Below are 20,521 nucleotides of genomic sequence, written 5' to 3'. Positions count from 1 at the left end.
CATGTGGTGGGCTTTCCCCATTCATGCAAGGCATTGTGGGATACAAATTTGAAACAGGAGAGGAAAACGGAGGACGTGAGTGTGCGAATGAAACTTGAAAGCGCGACTACAGTAACGGAAAGTGAGAAGAAAAGACGTTACGTTGTATATGAAGGAAAGGAAACGCAGGACCAACCTAATAAATATGGGCGCTCAGCGAGCACCTCGGTGTGATCAGCTGTTCGTTTAGCGACAGAATGATGGAACTGTCAGTGCACGCTCAAGGGTAAACCTGTAGATGGCAGTAATGCAACACTGTGGATGCCAGCTGCTGTAAAACCCAAAAGAAGAAGAAGGTAAACCTGCGCATGCGCACACGGACTTCCTCTGTCTGCTTGACTGCGCCAAGCGAGCGATTTCATGCACATTATTTGCTTTAATCCCCTCAAATTAAATAACCTCCCAGCCACAGAATGGCCTGATATTTTGTGGGATATTACAGAAATAAACAGATATCACAATCACCACATTTCAGGCGGAACTAAATTTCACCGAGTTTATGAAATCGAAAGGCCGTCTCGCTTTAACTTTCAACTTGCACTTTTCAGCAGCTTTATTGTTTCACAGTCTCACTCTGACACACACACGCGCACACACACACACACACTCTCATCACTGTTAATCAGTCCCAGGTGTCCCTTTGCCACTCACCTCCCGCACCTTCACTCTCCATTCCCAAACTGATGCTTGACCACGCCTTCACTTCCACAAACTCAGTTCTCTATTAAACTCAGGTTTTGGGAGGGAAAGGAGCTGTTCTGATTGCATTTCACAGCAATACACCAAACTGCTCGTGTTAATTTATTCTTCCTAAAGGATGTATTCGGGATGCATTGTTATTGATACTGGTATGCGGTGGCTACAATTATCGACAGTCCATAATTATCGACACCTTTTCAGATTTACCAATAAAAAACAAATTTTACAAAGGTGAGTTTCAGTTCCAACAGTTATTATTGGTTAATTAATTTTTTTTCAGTTTGTTGTAAATATCTACCACATATTACAGTATCAGTAGACATTTTTTTTTTTAATTTTGGTTCGAGGAATGAGATGCGACCTTTGACCTGGATGTTAATGTGGTTACAGTGTCGATTGCCTGTTGACATTTATTATTAAACGACAAAACTAGAAATTAATACAAACAACAATGAATGATTAACAAAATGTGATCTACGAAAATCCTGAGAAAGTGGAACAGAGAGATTTTCTGACGGAGGTTAAACATTATCAGTTCATTTGTTTACAAACATGAGAATTACTTCCTCATTTACGTAAACACCAACATCCATATATTTATATAAAAGATATTTTGTCCTAAATATAAGTCTATGGAAAACTAATTTTAAATAAAAACTGTTTTTTTAACTTAATACCACATACTGATTTATTTTCTATAAATATTCATCTGGATGTCGATAACTGGACAAAGGTGTCGATGATTGTGAAACAGTGTCACGTGATCTGATAAGCGAAGTAATCAGGAATCAACTCATTTTTTTTTTCAGTGGAAGTTTGAGGAATTATTCATGCACAATTTACGTATTGAAAGTCTTCTACTTTTGCAACGGCCAAAAGATCGTTAAGGTGTTGATAATTGTAGCCGCCGCTCCAGTCTGATACTGTGCTGAGTTACATGTACTCGTCAGGGTGCAGGCACTTCCGGATGCAGTCGCAGGGGAGAGCGGGTGCATCACGAACTGTGAACAAATCCAAATCGGGAAACTAGAAACGTAGTCAGGGACGAGCAAGAGTCAGTCAATTGGCGAACAGGATATCACAGATAAGGCAAAAGGACGAAGTTGAAAGTAAACGTAAACAGAGTTCAATAACGGGAAGTCAGGCAGATAGTCAAACGGCTCAGTAAAGTCAGGCACAGGGACACAGAACAATACTTCACAAATACTGAGAGTGAGAGCTGAGCTTACAGTGGGGCAAAAAAGTATTTAGTCAGTCACCAATTGTGCAAGTTCTCCCACTTAAGAAGATGAGAGAGGCCTGTAATTTTCATCATAGGTACACTTCAACTATGAGAGACAAAATGAGAAAAAAAAAATCCAGAAAACCACATTGTCTGATTTTTAAAGAATTTATTTGCAAATTATGGTGGAAAATAAGTATTTGGTCAATAACAAAAGTTCATCTCAATACTTTATATACCCTTTGTTGGCAATGACAGAGGTCAAACGTTTTCTGTAAGTCTTCACAAGGTTTTCACACACTGTTGCTGGTATTTTGGCCCATTCCTCCATGCAGATCTCCTCTAGAGCAGTGATGTTTTGGGGCTGTCGCTGGGCAACACGGACTTTCAACTCCAAAGATTTTCTATGGGGTTGAGATCTGGAGACTGGCTAGGCCACTCCAGGACCTTGAAATGCTTCTTATGAAGCCACTCCTTTGTTGCCCGGGCGGTGTGTTTGGGATCATTGTCATGCTGAAAGACCCAGCCATGTTTCATCTTCAATGCCCTTGCTGATGGAAGGAGGTTTTCACTCAAAATCTCACGATACATGGCCCCATTCATTCTTTCCTTTACACGGATCAGTCGTCCTGGTCCCTTTACAGAAAAACAGCCCCAAAGCATGATGTTTCCACCCCCATGCTTCACAGTAGGTATGGTGTTCTTTGGATGCAACTCAGCATTCTTTCTCCTCCAAACACGACAAGTTGAGTTTTTACCAAAAAGTTCTATTTTGGTTTCATCTGACCATATGACATTCTCTCAGTCCTCTTCTGGATCATCCAAATGCTCTCTAGCAAACTTCAGACAGGCCTGGACATGTACTGGCTTAAGCAGGGGGACACGTCTGGCACTGCAGGATTTGAGTCCCTGGCGGCATAGTGTGTTACTGATGGTAGCTTGTTACTTTGGTCCCAGCTCTCTGCAGGTCATTCACTAGGTCCCCCCGTGTGGTTCTGGGATTTTTGCTCACCGTTCTTGTGATCATTTTGACCCCACAGGGTGAGATCTTGCGTGGAGCCCCAGATTGAGGGAGATTATCAGTGGTCTTGTATGTCTTCCATTTTCTAATAATTGCTCCCACAGTTGATTTCTTCACACCAAGCTGCTTACCTATTGCAGATTCAGTCTTCCCAGCCTGGTGCAGGTCTACAATTTTGTTTCTGGTGTCCTTTGACAGCTCTTTGGTCTTGGCCATAGTGGAGTTTGGAGTGTGACTGTTTGAGGTTGTGGACAGGTGTCTTTTATACTGATAACGAGTTCAAACAGGTGCCATTAATACAGGTAACGAGTGGAGGACAGAGGAGCCTCTTAAAGAAGAAGTTACAGGTCTGTGAGAGCCAGAAATCTTGCTTGTTTGTAGGTGACCAAATACTTATTTTACCGAGGAATTTACCAGTTAATTCATTAAAAATCCTACAATGTGATTTCCTGGATTCTTTCCCCCCATTCCGTCTCTCATAGTTGAAGTGTACATATGATGAAAATTACAGGCCTCTATCATCGTTTTAAGTGGGAGAACTTGCACAATTGGTGGCTGACTAAATAATTTTTTGCCCCACTGTATATGGAGAAGGTGATAGCAGGTAGACTGAAGACAGGTGATGTTGTTAGAACTCTGGTGACGAGGGTCGCTGTGGATCTTGGGAAGTGTAGTCCAGAGTGGCCATGTGTGGAGGCTGCTCTGAACTCAGGTTTTCAGCGCCGTTACTGACAGTACTCCTAAAAAAGTGTCCAGTCCCAACATCTGATACCATGTGATGTAAGTTGTAGCACTAATGAAAAGATTAACAGGAAATGACTGTTCTTGACGCACTAAAATGATGAACGCTCAAAGCAAATCAGATTGAAAACCATTAAATATCAGGAGGCGGAGCTATCACATCTTCCTACAATACAAGTAACGCAATAAAAACATCTTTATTGTGTATAAACAGTGTATTAAATAGAGAGGACGGCTGAGCTGAGCACACAGAGCAGTATTGGCGAGTAGATCATTAAAAATGAGCACAAGCCGCTGGGAATTGAACACATACAAAGATATTCTGAGTATGGATTATTAATGTAAGCGGGCCGAATAAATACAGTGTGTGTGAATTACTAATACACTGAGTACTGAGACACACACTTCCTTTTGTCAGGGTCGATACCTTGCTAGAGAGTCATGGTTCAGTTCTCCCTCACACTATCGATTAAATATACTGTTTAATCATCAAAACTCATCAGGAGTTCATTCTGAACAGGATATGACAGCAACCAGCACAGAGTGAAACAGTCGTGACGCTGTGGTCGTGGTAATGCCGTGAATATTCTGTGTACAGCAGTGATTTTCTGTCTTACAGCACAAACAGTTTTGTGTTTGTGTTCATGAAGGGCTCAGTGTTTTATGAGTTCCTCTGATATTTTCAGCTTTCAGGTGGGGATGGGTCAGGATTTTCAAATATTCACATCATTAAAATATAAAAAATTGAATAGTTTATGTCATCATTGTCTTTCAAAATATATTTTCCCTTGTTTTTACTAGCACCAGGTAAAGTTAACATTCAATCTCTCTCTCTCTCTCTGTTCGTTCGCATGTTGGGGGGGTGTTGGTGGTGAATCATTCTTCAAAGAATGGTCGAATAGTATTTTTGTTTGAAATGTCTCTCCCTCCTTTCAGGCTCAGTGATTGTAACCTGACAGAGAGAAGCTGCTCAGCTTTACACACAGTTCTCAGCTCTGAATCCTCCAAACTGACTGACGTGGATCTGAGCAGTAACCATCTGGAGGACTCAGGAGTGAAGCAGCTTTGTGTTGGACTGGAGAGTCCAAACTGTAAACTGGAGAAACTGAGGTGAGTTCATCTCTCCTATTGGGTCGACTTGATCTGAAGAATTGCTTATTGCAACTGATACACAAAGAATAAAAAGGAAAATAATTACAGAAATGTTTATTTTTAGATCTGTATATATTAGCGCATCTCAAACAATTAGAATATCGTGAAAAAGTTCATTTTCACCGATATTCACTGAGCCTGTGACTCATTGTTTTATTGTAAAATAAATCTGATTATTTTTTAAAAAATATTGGAAAAAAAAGTATTTCAAACTTCAAAAGCGACAAGTAAATGTAATAATTTTGCAGCGCAGACTTGTGTCACTTATTTAAGCCGAGTCACATAAAATACTTTGTTTTGAAATCGATAAAATAAATCACAATTCCACCTTACCTTTGAATAGTTTTAGACCAAACTGCGTATCATCTTTAGTGCTTTTAGGAACAGCATTTTCTTTCATCATTTGTAATTCTTCCTCACTTACAGTGACAAAGTCTATTATTGCAGGTCTATTATTGCTTCCATGAGCTCAAACAATTCTGACATAACAGCCTCTCAAGTCAAGAAAGTCAAGACTCTCCAGATAAAGTGGCGCCTGGAGGGTCTCATATTAATGCGCATTGTCACACCTTCAATGCTAACACACTGCACCTCAGAAATCATGCAAAAGAGCTTGCATCAAGAATGCAAGAACACAAGATTGACATGTTTGGTATCCAGGAGCATAGGAGAGTACACCCAAGTGAAGAGCTTAAGTTTGAAGTAGTTGAAGATTTTCACCGAGTCACATCTGTATGGAGAGAAATAATCACAAATTCATCCCAAGGAGGGGTTGGACTCATGCTCAGCATTAGAGCGAGAAAGTCCTTCTGAAGCATAACCTCTGTCTGCAACTGTATTTTAGTTACTGAATTTAAAGGGAATCCTGCTTGTACAGTCATACTTTGTTACTGTCCACACTCTGGACTCAGGAGGATAGGTCCACCCTGACTAAAAGCCAACTAGACTATATCATTGTCTGAAGAAAGTGGTGGAACAGTGTAATCAATACTGAGGCTTATAACAGCTTCAGCACAGCGGGCTCAGACCGTTGGGTCATCAGTATGAGTTTTAGGCTCAGCCTACACCAGCCAAAGACAATCCCTGCACCAAAGATTGACTGGAAGGCCTTTGCGGGAGATCCTACACTCCAAGCCCAATATACCATCGAGGTAAGGAATCGTTTTGAGGCTCTTGACCTTGAAGAAAGCTCCACTGACTGCTACTCCAGATTTATTAATGCGAACAGAGAGGCAATGAAGCTTTTACCAACTGTTAAAAGCATCAAGAAAGCAAAAGCCTCTGACCACCCTAGCATACAAACAGCGAGGAAGGCAGTCAAAGAATGTCAAGTCAAGTTTATTTGTATAGCGCTTTTAACAATAAACATTGTCGCAAAGCAGCTTTACAGAATTTGAATGACTTAAAACATGAGCTAATTTTATCCCTAATCTATCCCCAATGATGAAGCCTTTGGCGACGGTGGCAATGAAAAACTCCCTCAGACGACACGAGGAAGAAACCTCGAGAGGAACCAGATTCGAAATGGAACCCATCCACATTTGGGCACCAACAGACAACATGACTATAACATTAACAGTTTTAATATGAAGTCAGTTTCATTGATGTTTTAAACTCTTCACTGATGGAAACTTGAGTGCAAAACTGTTCATGACAACTGCAGTCCTAAAGTTAGCAAGTCAACTGTAGTCCTCAGCCATAAAAGGATTACTGTAAGAGTCCAGAGCATCCTCCAGGTGTGACTTTCAAATGTCACATGGGGCTGTCCTCCACAGGAGCGATGTGATGAGACTCAAACCAGACACAGGGCACCAGGATGGATCAGGCAGGTCCGAGGAGCAGAAGAGGTTCAGCATCTCGATCCCAGGACCAATATGTAAGTCAGAGGCACAGATTTGAGGGGGAGGAGAGAGAGAGAGAGAGAGAAAACACAGGTTGTTAGGTATGCCCAATGTCACCTCAATAAGTAGGAACAGTATACATATTGCACCGAATACAAGCAGGGACTCCGGCAACTAACTATGACAGCATAACTAAAAGGGGAGAGCCAGAAGGTAACACAGGCATGAGGGAGCCCTGGGACATAAAGCAGCGGCCACTACACCGTCAACAAACTCGAGTGAGCAAACAAGTGGGGGACTGACAGCATCCATACATCCCAGTTTACCAAAACACTCTGTCTGAGGATCCTCCAGATCTACACCTTTACCTCATAAACACCATTAACACAAGGCTTGACTAAACAGGTCTGTTTTCAGCCTAGACTTAAATGCTGAGACTGTGTCTGATTCCCGAACATTACTTGGAAGGCTGTTCCATAACTGTGGGGCTTTGTAAGAAAAGGCTCCGCCCCTGATGTAGCCTTCACTATACCAGGTACCAGCAGATAGCCTGCACCTTTTGATCTAAGTAGGCATGGCGGGTCATAGAGGAGCAGAAGTTCACTCAGGTACTGTGGTGTGAGACCATTCAGTGCTTTAAAGGTCAACAGTAGTATTTTATAATCAGTAATAAATTTGATTGGGAGCCAATGCAGTGTGGATAAGACAGGGGTGATGGGGTCATATTTTCTAGTTCTAGTAAGGACTCTTGCTGCTGCATTTTGAACTAACTGGAGCTTGTTTATGCACTTCTTGGGACATCCAGACAGTAAGGCATTACAATAATCCAACCTGGAGGTAACGAAAGCATGAACTAGTTTTTCCGCGTCATGTAGTGACATTCAATTTCTTATCTTAGCAGTATTTCTGAGATGAAAGAAAGCTGTCCGGGTAATGCTATCAATGTGAGTTTCAAATAAAAGACTGGGGTCAATAATCACTCCAAGGTCTTTTACTGCTGCACACGAAGAAACAGAAAGGCCATCCACACTCCACAACCTGAAAAGAGTTTGGACATCCAAGTTATCAAGAGGGTTAAAAGCCAGGATATTCACAGCAGCCATTAAATCCATCCTGCTCTATGGCTGAGAGGTCTGGACCCTGACCACTCCCCTTACGAAGTCCCTGGACAGGTGTTACACAAGAATGCTGAGGGCCATTCACAATATCAACTGGCAGCAACACATCACCAATCAAGAATTGTATGGAGACCTCCCTAGGGTCTCAGAGAAAATAGCAGCAAGGCGACTCAGGCTAGCCGGCCACTGCTTCCAACATCCAGAGATCCCAGTATCTGTAATGGTATTATGGGAGCCCACACATGGCAGAAGATGCCCTGGGCGGCCACTCAAAACAGTGGTGGATGTCCTCAAAGAAGATGCTGGAGTGGTCGACACCACTGAATTGAGGACCCTAATGATGGATAGAGAGGAGTGGAGAGTCCATTATTACAGTGGTGCTTGAAAGTTTGTGAACTCTTTCTATATTTCTGCATAAATATGACCTAAAACATCATCAGATTTTCACACAAGTCCTAAAAGTAGACAAAGAGAACTCAGTGAAACAAATGAGACAAAATTATTATACTCGGTCATTTATTTATTTATTGAGGAAAATGATCCAATATTACACATCTGTGAGTGGCAAAAGTATGTGAACCTCTAGGATTAGCAGTTAATTTGAAGGTGAAATTAGAGTCAATTGTTTTCAATCAATGGGATGACAATCAGGTGTGAGTGGGCACCCTGTTTTATTTCAAGAACAGGGATCTATCAAAGTCTGATCTTCACAACACGTTTGTGGAAGTGTATCACGGCACGAACAAAGATTTCTGAGGACCTCAGAAAAAGCATTGTTGATGCTCATCAGGCTGGAAAAGGTTAGAAAACCATCTCTAAAGAGTTTGGACTCCACCAATCCACAGTCAGACAGACTGTGTACAAATGGAGGAAATTCAAGACCATTGTTACCCTCCCCAGGAGTGGTCAAGCAACAAAGATCACTCCAAGAGCAAGGCATGTAATAGTCGGCAAGGTCACAAAGGACCCCAGGGTAACTTCTAAGCAACTGAAGGCCTCTCTCACATTGGCTAATATTCATGAGTCCACCATCAGGAGAACACTGAACAACAACGGTGTGCATGGCAGGGTTGCAAGGAGAAAGCCACTGCTCTCCAAAAAGAACATTGTTGTTCGTCTGCAGTTTGCTAAAGATCATGTGGACAAGCCAGAAGGCTATTGAAAAAATGTTTTGTGGACGGATGAGACCAAAATAGAACTTTTTGGTTTAAATGAGAAGCGTTATGTTTGGAGAAAGGAAAACACTGCATTCCAGCATAAGAACCTTATCCCATTTGGGCCTGTTTTGATGCATCTGGGCCAGGACGGCTTGTCATCCTTGATGGAACAATGAATTCTGAATTATACCAGCGAATTCTAAAGGAAAATGTCAGGACACCTGTCCATGAACTGAATCTCAAGAGAAGGTGGGTCATGCAGCAAGACAACGACCCTAAGCACACAAGTCGTTCTACCAAAGAATGGTTAAAGAAGAATAAAGTTAATGTTTTGGAATGGCCAAGTCAAAGTCCTGACCTTAATCCAATCGAAATGTTGTGGAAGGACCTGAAGCGAGCAGTTCATGTGAGGAAACCCAACAACATCCTAGAGTTGAAGCTGTTCTGTACGGAAGAATGGGCTAAAATTCCTCCAAGCCGGTGTGCAGGACTGATCAACAGTTACCGGAAACATTTACTTGCAGTTATTGCTGCACAAGGGGGTCACACCAGATACTGAAAGCAAAGGTTCACATACTTTTGCCACTCACAGATATGTAATATTGGATCATTTTCCTCAATAAATAAATGACCAAGTATAATATTTTTGTCTCATTTGTTTCACTGGGTTCTCTTTATCTACTTTTAGGACTTGTGTGAAAATCTGATGATGTTTTAGGTCATATTTATGCAGCAATATAGAAAATTGTAAAGGGTTCACAAACTTTCAGGCACCACTGTATGCCCGACTGAGGTCGATGTTGTAGTAGTATGGTGACAAAGCGATTGGCTGCCATTTTGCCACATCACTCGAGGTGATTATCATTCCAGGTGACTACCTCATGAAGGTGGTTAAGATAATGCGAATAGTGTGCAAAGCATCAAGGTAAATGGTGGCTACTTTAAAGAATCTAAAATATCACACATTTTGTTTTTTTAACACTTTTTATTTTCAACATAATTCCACATATGTTCCATTTGTTATTTCATAATTTTGATGTCTTCAGTATTGTGTTTAATATAATATTATGAATAGAATTGCCATGTTTTCCAGTGTGCCAAATAGCTTCTTAATTCTATATTGTTTTCTAACCCTTTTTATTCTCGATCCTCTTTGGCAACATTTTATACAGACTTTCAGACTGCAGTATAACAGAGGAAGGATACACTGCTCTGGCTGAAGCTCTGAGACTAAACCCATCATCCCACCTGAGAGAGCTGGATCTCAGAGGGAACAACCCTGGAGCATCAGGAGTGAAGCTGCTCACTGATTTACTCCAGGATCCAGACTGTAAACTGGAGAAACTGAGGTGAACAATATGTACTGGGGTTAATTACTTCATTACAAAATCCACTTTAATACTCGAACACAACATTAATTCAATATAATTGAACACAAAATAAAATATGAGCTTGTTAATGATGTAATATTTTTGTCTTTGTAATTTTGTGCCTTTCTCTCACTGCAGGTTGTTGAAAAGTGATGAAGCAGTGAAGGCCTGTGATTTTCTGACTGAGGTTCTGGATAAAAACCCTTTATTGCAGAAAGAACTGGATCTGAGTGGAAAGATCTCTTCAGTGTCAGAAGTGAAGCAGCTCTCTGCCCTACTGGAGGATTCACACTGCACACCTGAGAAACTTACGTGTGTATTCTAATGTTATTTTATAAATTGCTGTTTGCAGTTCTGATTATTATGCTTGAACTAAAATGAATCTGCCCTCTATCCTTAGGCTAAGGAAGAGTGGTGTTACAGAAGAAGGCTGTTCTGCTTTGACTTCATCTTTTCTATTCAATCCTGCACACATAAAAGAGTTGGATCTGAGTGAGAATAAAGTTGGAAACTCTGGAGTGCAGGGAGTTTGTGCTCTACTGAAACATCAGCCATGTAACCTGCAGATCCTGAGGTTGGTTTCAGGTTCCACAAACAAACACATACATCTAGATCATATAATCCTTAAATGGCCTTGGCATTACATATTATATTGTATAGATGTTCATCAGACTATTATAAAAATGCCATCAAATGTTCTCTCTTTAGACTTTCAGACTGCAGGATAACAGAGGAAGGATACGCTGCTCTGGCTGAAGCTCTGAAATCATCCCACCTGATGGAGCTGGATCTCAGAGGGAACGACCCTGGAGCATCAGGAGTGAAGCTGCTCACTGATTTACTCCAGGATCCAGACTGTAAACTAACAACACTGAGGTGAGTCTTCTATAAACTAAAACAATTATATAAATATTAAACAGAAAGGAATGCTGTACAAAAAACTTTGATAGTTTCTTTGAAAAAAAAGGATAAAATTGATAATTGACTGTAATTTATGGTTTATTCGACTGGTCCTAATTTTTTCCCAGTGTGTTACAGACATTGGGCACTATCATTTAAATTTAAAGAGAAGTCATCAGGAAATAAGCAAAAGCAGCCGCACTGTTCTGGTTAATGTGGGTCTATTATTCTGGAAACACCAAGTACAAAAACATTTTACTTTTTGCAGTTTGTTGAAACGTCCTGCTGCACAAGAGGCCTGTACTTGGCTAAATTCAGTTTTAGATGAAAACCCTTTACTCCTAAAAGAGCTGGATCTGAGCATGAAGGAACCAGGAGACTCAGGGGTGAAGAAGCTCTCAGCTCTACTGGAAGACTCTCACTGTAAATTTCAGAAAATTCGGTAAGTATTTTCATTTATGCATCACTGTCAGCTGAGTTTTACTCACAGAATGTTTTCTAGTGGGACCTGCCATTAAGGATGACCCAAGTATGCACAAATGTATTTTTAATTATAGATTTGTTTTTTGTTTTCTATAAGTGCTGACATAACATAATATATCCTGTGTTTCTCCAAAGAAACCTCATAGTCCTTCTAGAAACACCTGGGTTCTGTTCCATCACTGGAAAGTGTTAAGCTCCTGAAACTAGAAAGGAACAGAAGAGTAGAAATGATCAACACGTTTGACCTTTTCAAATAAATCACTCGATTTAACCACTGAGACATAACAGACAAGACAAATTAAAAGAGGAATAAATGAATAGAATAATGTTAAAAATAAACTCTCATAACCCCTTATGACCCGATGAACCCAGAATATGGACTTCAGTGCACATGAAAATAAAATGACTTGTGTTTTCCATAATATCTGCACAATGAAGTATTAAGATTGAGTATAAAGCTCTGTCTACATCATATTTCATATCTAGGCTGAATAAAAGTAATCTGACTGTGGAGAGCTGTTCAGCTTTAGCCAGCGTTCTCAAATTAAAGTCCTGCAGTGTGAGAGAGCTGGACCTGAGCAACAACAGTCTGCAGGATCCAGGAGTCACTCAGCTTTCTGCTGGACTGAAGAATCCACAGTCTCCACTCAGGACACTGAGGTGAAGGAACATCTGAAATGATGTCTAATCCTTCAGTGAAGCATCAATTCAGTATTTTAATCTCTGAGTTTAAACAACTACAGAATTGTGTCATTAAAAAAGCAGTACATGTTCTACAGACTTTAATGCTGTTAATACATTTCTGAGTCTCCATATTCTCTGTGTCCAAGTCTGGCAAAGAGATCAGGAAAAAAATAACTAAACTAGAACACAATATAATTAAACAGCATGTTTTGATTAAAAAATAGATTATTAGTTTTATTATATTTAACTAAAAGGTGTTTAATTGTGTAAAAGTTCTATTCCAATGTAAACGTCTAATTGCTGTAATTCTAAGGTAACTGTTAAAGAAAAGAATGAAAATATTGCGTTCTTATTGAACAAATGAGATGCGATCTGTTCATTGTGCTCCTTCTTTCCTTCTGCAGACTGTGTAACTGCAGTGTAGCAGCTGAAGGCTGTGCTGCTTTGGCTGCAGCTCTGGAAGAAAATCCCTCACAGCTCAGAGAGCTGGATCTGAGCGGGAATAAAGCAGGAGACTCAGGAATAAAGCACATCTCGAACCTCCTACAGAATTCACACTGCCTCCTGGAAACACTCAAGTATGTCAATGTCATTTCTTAAAAACATGACAAAGTGTCATGAAATGCTTTTATCCTTCAACACTATTTCTTTTACTTTTGAAGTCGTGCTCAGTCAAGCACTGAATTATTATAATATCAGTTTTTAATGACAACCCAGTAATTTGTACACAATCCATTAAGTGACATTGACTTAATGGACTTATTGACTTCCTTACCAACCGGCCACAGAGGGTGTTTGTTAACGGATCCTACTCTGACATCCTCCACACCTCCACTGGCTCCCCACAGGGCTGTGTCCTATCGCTCCTGCTTTACATCCTCTACACCGATGATTGCAGGTCCACTCAGCCAGACTGTCTGTCATCTGGTGAAATTTGCGGACGACACAGTCCTGCTCTCTCTGCTTTCCGCCTCTAACCCACACCATGGCTCTGTACTTCAGGACTTCATCTCCTGGTGTGAGGGAGCCGGTCTCCAGTTGAACTCTAATAAGACCAAAGAGTTGATTGTGACATTCTCCATCAAGCAGAGACAACTGGCAGAGGCTCACACGACCACCATCCGGGGGGAGCCGGTGGAGGAATATAAGTATTTGGGCACAATATTTGACAGTCTTCTGAGGTTTTCCTCCAACACTGAGGAGATCCTCAAGAAGTGCCACCAGAGACAATATTTGCTGAGGAAGCTGAGATCATTTGGAGTGAATAAAGACATTCTCCTGACTTTCTACCACTCTTTCATTGAGAGTGTATTAACATTTTCATTCATCTCATGGTTTCACTCCATCAGCCTACAAGACCGGTCAGGACTACTCACTATCACCAAAGTCTGTTCTAAAATCATTGGACTCCCTGTTCGAGCTCTGTCTGCTTTTTGTGACCAGCAAACCATCCGCACCGCCCACAGGATCCTACATGACCCCTCACACACACTACACTCAGTGTTGGAGTGGCTTCCATCAGGACGCAGGCTGCGCTGTCCACGCTGCAGGACACAAAGGAGGAGGTCCACCTTTGTTCCCACAGCGGTCCGACTCCTGAACACTGACCCTTCCCTGTCCCAACATCATTGTCCAGCCCCTCGTCAGACTGAATGCACACAGAACTGAGAGCTGTAGAGTATTCTAATTTGTGTTTTTATGTTTTTATGTTGTCTGATGTTCGACTGCCCTAATGCTGCTCTTGATGCTCTTTTAATTGCCCTGCGGGGACAAATAGTGTTTTGAATTTAATGGAATTGAAATTGAATTGACAATCTAGAGTTAATAAATTAACAAGAAAAAAGATGAAATTCTCAATTTGTATACAATATCACATCTTCATTAATTTATTTTGTACATAAAAAATCAGAGAGTTGTGTGTTTTTGTGTAGACTTTCAGACTGCAGTATAACAGAGGAAGGATACACTGCTCTGGCTGAAGCTCTGAGACTAAACCCATCATCACACCTGAGAGAGCTGGATCTCAGAGGGAACGACCCTGGAGCATCAGGAGTCCAACAACTTACTGACTGCAAAACTAACAAACTGACACTCAGGTGATTCTTCTAGAAACAAACATCATATTAAATAAACAAACAAACAAATAAATAAATACTGTGAAAAGAACCTCTCTCTCTTCAAATCCCTACAGGTTGTTGAAAAGTGCTGAAGCCGAGGAAGCCTACAACCTTCTTACTCGAATGTTCAGTAAAAACCCCTTACTGCACACGGAGCTGGATCTGAGCTACATAACATCAGAAGACGTCAGAGTGGATCAGCTCTCGGCTCTGCTGCAGGATCCACATTACAGACTGCAGAAACTTACGTAAGAAACAACTATAAACACATCGATCTCTATTTTCTGTTTTCACTCAGTTGCTGTTTTTACAGCCAGAAGCGACTGTATCCATGCGGACTGTGCCTGTGCTGATTGGAAAGCCGCTGACAGTGAATTGTACTCACCTTACAACCTGCCGAGTCCCTGCCTCTTCGAGAAAATGCTGTTTTCATTGAAGCCCAGGCTTAAATATTCCATTTCTTACAGCTCAGTTTTGTAGATATTCACTAATTATGTCACACGGCTTTTATAGTAGGCCACAGCACTACAGCCACATTTCACCTCAACTCCTAATTATACACAACTGACTCAATTATTTTAAACATTTTACAGATTTTATATATTTACATTATTTTTCAGAAAAAATAAGAATAAACAGGTCAGTTGTAACCACTAAATGTGAAATCACATGAATTTAACAGACTACTATTTCATTTATCAAGACAACATGACGTCACACATCAGAGCTGATGCGAATATCCAATGAGAGAGGTTTCTGCTGCACAGAACTATTTCTTCGTTCGCTGGGAAAGAGAAAGATTCGGCTAATCCAGTGCTAGGATTAGCTGTGCTATAATTAAGCACTAAATAAATAAATAAATAAATAAATAAATAAACTGAAACTAAAGACATGTTGAACACCTGAAAGGCTCCCAAAACTTCATTAGATATTCTTCACGCATGTTTACAAGCAGTGGTGAACCGTTACTATTAGAGCTGGGACTTCAGACACCAACACAGCAACAGGGTAAAGGATTCTGTAAGGGATTAGCGTCAGGCTGCCAGGTCGCTCTGTTGTGTGAAGCTGTCGATGTTGATTTTAACTCAGTAAATTCCACAGGGGAATAAATCCTTAAGTCTGAGTGAAAAATACTGTAGTGAGCGTGCAGTGTGGAAGAAGAGTCTGGAGACAGAAATCTTAGTTTCTCGGTCGTTAGCCTGTGCTACTTGCTCTCGATAGCACTGACTGCTTTATTAGCTTTCGCTAACACTACTGATGAACGCTACACCGGCTGGAAGGTGACTTCACTGCTGCGCTGACGGTGCCGATTCATGGTTAAATTCGCGTTGGCCTTCAAGAATGCAATTAAAAAGCAATTAAAGAATGAAAGAAATGAAATATAACATTTGAAATGCTGATATGTTTGGGCTTCTCTGAACGCCTGGAAGGCCCTGACGCTTCCCCTCTGTTTACAAGAGAAAACCACAGGAACCGACATTGAAAAACTAGAAGAGTGTGCATGTAGAATAATAATAATAATAATATTGGTTAACTAACTTCTTTCATTGATGTTCCGCAACATTTAATGAAACTACAATTTTTTTTTTTTTTGGCAAATTGCTGTGGTATGAGAAGAATAACACTCCAAGATGTGCTGTTATTGAAAAATAATCAACTTCAGTGTGAGAACAGTAACTCCACTTCATCACACCACCCTGTCTCTCTCTCTCTCTCTCTCTCTCTCTCACACACACACACACACACACACACACACACACACACACACACACACACACACACACACACACAGTGGTTTATTCTTTAGTTATTGACCTTAATACTGTAACAGTGTTGAGTTCACTCTAATAAAGGACTAAATATCTTTTCTCTGTCTCCCTCTGCAGACTGAGGAACAGCGTCAGTGAGACATCCTGCACTGCTTTGGCTTCAGCTCTCTGTACAAATCCATCACACATCAGAGAGCTGGATCTGAGTGGGTGTAAACTGGGAGACTCAGGAGTGGAGAAGCTCTGTGATCTACTGAAGAAACACGAGTGTAAACTGGAGACACTGCGGTGAGTAACTCAGTGATGAAACACACTAAGTTTTATAATAATGCAGAACAAGGGCGCCTGCTAGTGGGGGGACTGATGAAGATAAACTGCCCTTTAGGTGTGAATGAGTGTGTAAAAGTGTGTGTGCATGGAGCCCTGCAATGGACGGTGTTCTGATGATTTGTGGTGTTCTAATGAAAAATGCTACCGTAGCGCTAATCGACACCAGAGTCCATCGATTTATGCTACTTTGTCAAAAACTGCTCCCGTTGATTATCGGTATGATTTTTGTATATCTCCTAAAGATATAACTCACAACAAGTTACGTTACATATTTATTTACTTTACAAACCAGGTCATGTGTACTGTCCGAGCTTGGCTTGCATGTTTTGACTGACATTTTTAAAATAGCACATTTTGATCTACCAATATTCTCCATCAAATAATGCTCCCAGTAGATACGCATTCTATTTTACACCTCCAGTCCCTCCAAGGGCGCTGTCAGAGCATGGGGAGCATGTTTTGATACTCTATTCTCATATTCTGAAATATACATTTCAGATTCCAGCAAAGTCACTCCTGCAAGGTAGCATGAAATGATGGGCGTGGAAACGGAGCTAAAAAAAAATGGGCCTGCGCAAAGACGCAGGGTAGCACATCTCGATAGGTAGCACAGTTTGATCGAACAACGGTACATTAAAGAGAATCATACTGTAATTCAACACAAGTTTTCTGACAGTAACACACACTGGCTCAGCACTAGTAAACAGATGTAAACAGCTGTAAACATCTGTCAGCACTAATACTGAACAGACGGTGAAAACTTAGTTTAAAAACTGTCGCTATTTTTAACAGTTTTAAAAGAGGCTAATATTACCCAAAATAATATTTACATTTTATTTTCATTTACTTCATCATTCCATCCTTCAGGGGTGTCACTAGGCCTTTTTTACTGGGGTACGTGCCCCAGTAAAAATCAGCTGTGCCCCAGTAAGAAAATGTTGAAAGATTTTCGTAACAAACTAATTTCTTTGGCAGATCATTTATCTACTGTAAGTTGTAGGACAGAGTGTGTTTCAAACTTCTATCGCCTCTTCTTTCTAACTAATTTTCTGATTGGTCTGGGAGATTCTCACTGTAAACATAGCGTGCATGCGGCGTGCCATGAGTCCATTTCGCCTACTGGAGAGATGAGTCTACTCTTTGGATGAGTCAGAGAGCGGGCTCTGGATGAGTTAAGGTAGCGCGAAGTTTTTGCAACAAAACTAAGCAAACCATATTCTAACAAACCCATTAAACTACATTGAATTAAACGATATTAAATGACTTTTCCAGATGGATATCAGACAATTCTTCTCACGAAGCAGAGACGGGGGCAGGGGAACAGTGACAGATGAGGAGGAGGGTGAGAGAGGTCAGATTAAGGTTGTAGGCTATGTGCTAGTCAGTCATAACTAACCAGCTAAGTTCGTGAATCGTGAGAGTTGAGGTGACACGTTTAGCATCAGCATGCATTAAAAGCCCAAATGCCAACACTAAATTTTTTGGGGACTGGGATGTGTTTTCCGTCTTGTTGACCTATTCCTCGCATAACTTCATCCACGAGAGCATGATAATTATCCACTTTGCATAGGTTGGGGACAGGAACGTTAAGGTGCATTGTGCAGTGCCCCTGTAAAGCTTAATTCCTAGTGACGCCCCTGCCATCCGTTACACTTCTATCTTACAAATAAAAGTCACAGCAGCTCACAAAAATACACTGAATTATCAGTCTAGTGATTGGCGTTGTTAACTTTCAGATATGTCATACACTACCGTTCAAAAGTTTGGGGTCACTTTGAAATGTCCTTATTTTTGAAAGAAAAGCACTGTTCTTTTCAATGAAGATCACTTTAAACTAATCAGAAATACACTCTATACATTGCTAATGTGGTAAATGACTACTCTAGCTGCAAATATCTGGTTTTTGGTGCAATATCTACATAGGTGTATAGCAGTGGCAGCTGCTGGTTTTTAAAACAGGGGAAGCCCATTTTACGCATTCATCGTAAAACCTGTAGGCCGGATATCAAAGCATAGAAAGGTGTGCCCCATTAGCATAGTGAACTAGACAACCCTACCTAGTGGCAGAAAGTATTTTTGCTTGTACATTTCATGTTATAGTCTGGCTTGCCAGGCTAGTGCCTCATATCCTTAATCAAAAATATCAAACATCCAAAAATCACTGGCTGTTCAATGAAGAGCATTGAACATCATACCCTGATATGCAACACAGAGTCTTTAACACAACACCCAGCTGTGCAACACATCCTTGAACATCTTCTGCAACACAGTCTGGAAATTCATAACCAGGTAGGCTATGCAACACACAGAACCTTGAATATTATACCCAGGTATAACCTATAACACAGAGCCCACCATTCTCTTAACATTACTGAACAATATACACACTTCAGATTCATGAACATTATATGATGCACACTATTTATACACAAATTCTGCCCTCCGCTCCTTTTCCAGAAAATGGTCTGTGACCCTGTCATACCAGCTGGTTGTGCTTTCCAGAGACTTCACCAATTTCTGTTAGCAGCTAGCACTGCAGATCCCAATAAGGCTCAAGCTAGCCTACAACCAGATTGAACTACAAATGAAATAAACGAGTGAATTCACGAATGATCAAACTGATAGAATGGATGAAAGTTAACGGAGCACAATGAGTAATATTTACATTTATTTACAGAGTAATGTACAGAGACATCAATGAGAAGAAATGTTTACATGAAAAGAAATTCGGACAGCACTTTGGCACACGACTACACTTTCTCGACATCCGCTAGGGACTGATCATGCTTCCGTGTTCCTCGCCGACGCCGAAGTACAGAGCCCGCCCTCCTCATGTCTTTCAAACACTACCTCCAATAATCCTTCATCAGCCCGGCTTCTTGCCCCTCCCACTGTCTCGTTAGTCCCAGAGAAGCCCGGCTTCCCTGGAAGTGACAATTTTGTCGATTTTAACCAATAACAACTAGCCGAAATTGGCTGTTCAGAGCCGTCTCATAGACTGCAACGGATACCCGGCTTCCAGTCCATAGAGCCCATTGAAATAAAGGTTACAGCCAGTGTTGCCAGATTGGGCGGTTTTAAGTGCATTTTGGTGGGTTTTGAACATATTTTGGCTGGAAAATGTCAGCAGCATCTGGCAACGCTGGTTACAGCCTGGCAGCAAAGGTGATTCTCGTAGCGAACTGCAAGTTCATCAGACATCACTCAAATAAGTTACAGGATAGTTATGAATGTAAATACAATCTTGGGCATATATTATGTTATGCAAGTTATTGTTTTAATGAGAATTCAACGTCATAGATGCCATTCAACGTCATAGATGCCACAGACAACCATTCACACTCACATTCACACCTACGGTCAATTTAGAACGAGAGAGTCACATTATAAAATAAAATATTACACGTCTCGTCTCGTCTTCTTCCGCTTATCCGGGACCGGGTCGCGGAGGCAGCAGTCTAAGCATGGAAGCCCAAACTTCCCTTTCCCCAGACACCTCGGCCAGCTCCTCGGGAAGAACACCGAGGCGTTCCCAGGCCAGCCGAGAGACATAGTCCCTCCAGCGTGTCCTGGGTCTTCCCCGGGGCCTCCTCCCGGGGGAACATGCCTGGAACACCTCCCCAGGGAGGCGTCCAGGAGGCATCCAAAAAAGATGCCCGAGCCACCTCAGCTGGTTCCTCTCGATGTGGAGGAGCAGCGGCTCTACTCCGAGCTCCTCCCGAGTGACTGTGCTTCTCACCCTAAGGGAGCGCCCAGCCACCCTGCGAAGGAAACTCATTTCAGCCGCTTGTATCCGCCATCTTGTTCTTTCGGTCATTACCCAAAGCTCATGACCATAGGTGAGAGTCGGAACGTAGATTGACCGGTAAATTGAGAGC

At 41.3% G+C, this 20,521-nt stretch overlaps 1 protein-coding gene across 1 annotated transcript in view; it reads left to right on the top strand.

Moving 5' to 3' along the window:
- The window catches only part of LOC132888470 (NACHT, LRR and PYD domains-containing protein 3-like), a 111,679-nt gene that overhangs the window by 57,236 nt on the left and 33,922 nt on the right, over positions 1-20,521 (top strand). The window contains exons 10-15 of the mRNA XM_060924516.1: positions 4,659-4,832; positions 10,163-10,339; positions 10,761-10,934; positions 11,069-11,236; positions 12,832-13,005; positions 16,431-16,593. Of these exons, the coding sequence (XP_060780499.1) occupies positions 4,659-4,832; positions 10,163-10,339; positions 10,761-10,934; positions 11,069-11,236; positions 12,832-13,005; positions 16,431-16,593 (1,030 nt within the window). The remainder of the gene's footprint in view (positions 1-4,658; positions 4,833-10,162; positions 10,340-10,760; positions 10,935-11,068; positions 11,237-12,831; positions 13,006-16,430; positions 16,594-20,521) is intronic.

Source organism: Neoarius graeffei, chromosome 6 (assembly GCF_027579695.1).
Source record: "Neoarius graeffei isolate fNeoGra1 chromosome 6, fNeoGra1.pri, whole genome shotgun sequence".
Lineage (NCBI taxonomy): Eukaryota > Metazoa > Chordata > Actinopteri > Siluriformes > Ariidae > Neoarius > Neoarius graeffei.
Note: the sequence above shows the minus strand (reverse complement) of the source record. Positions and strands in the feature narration are given on the sequence as shown.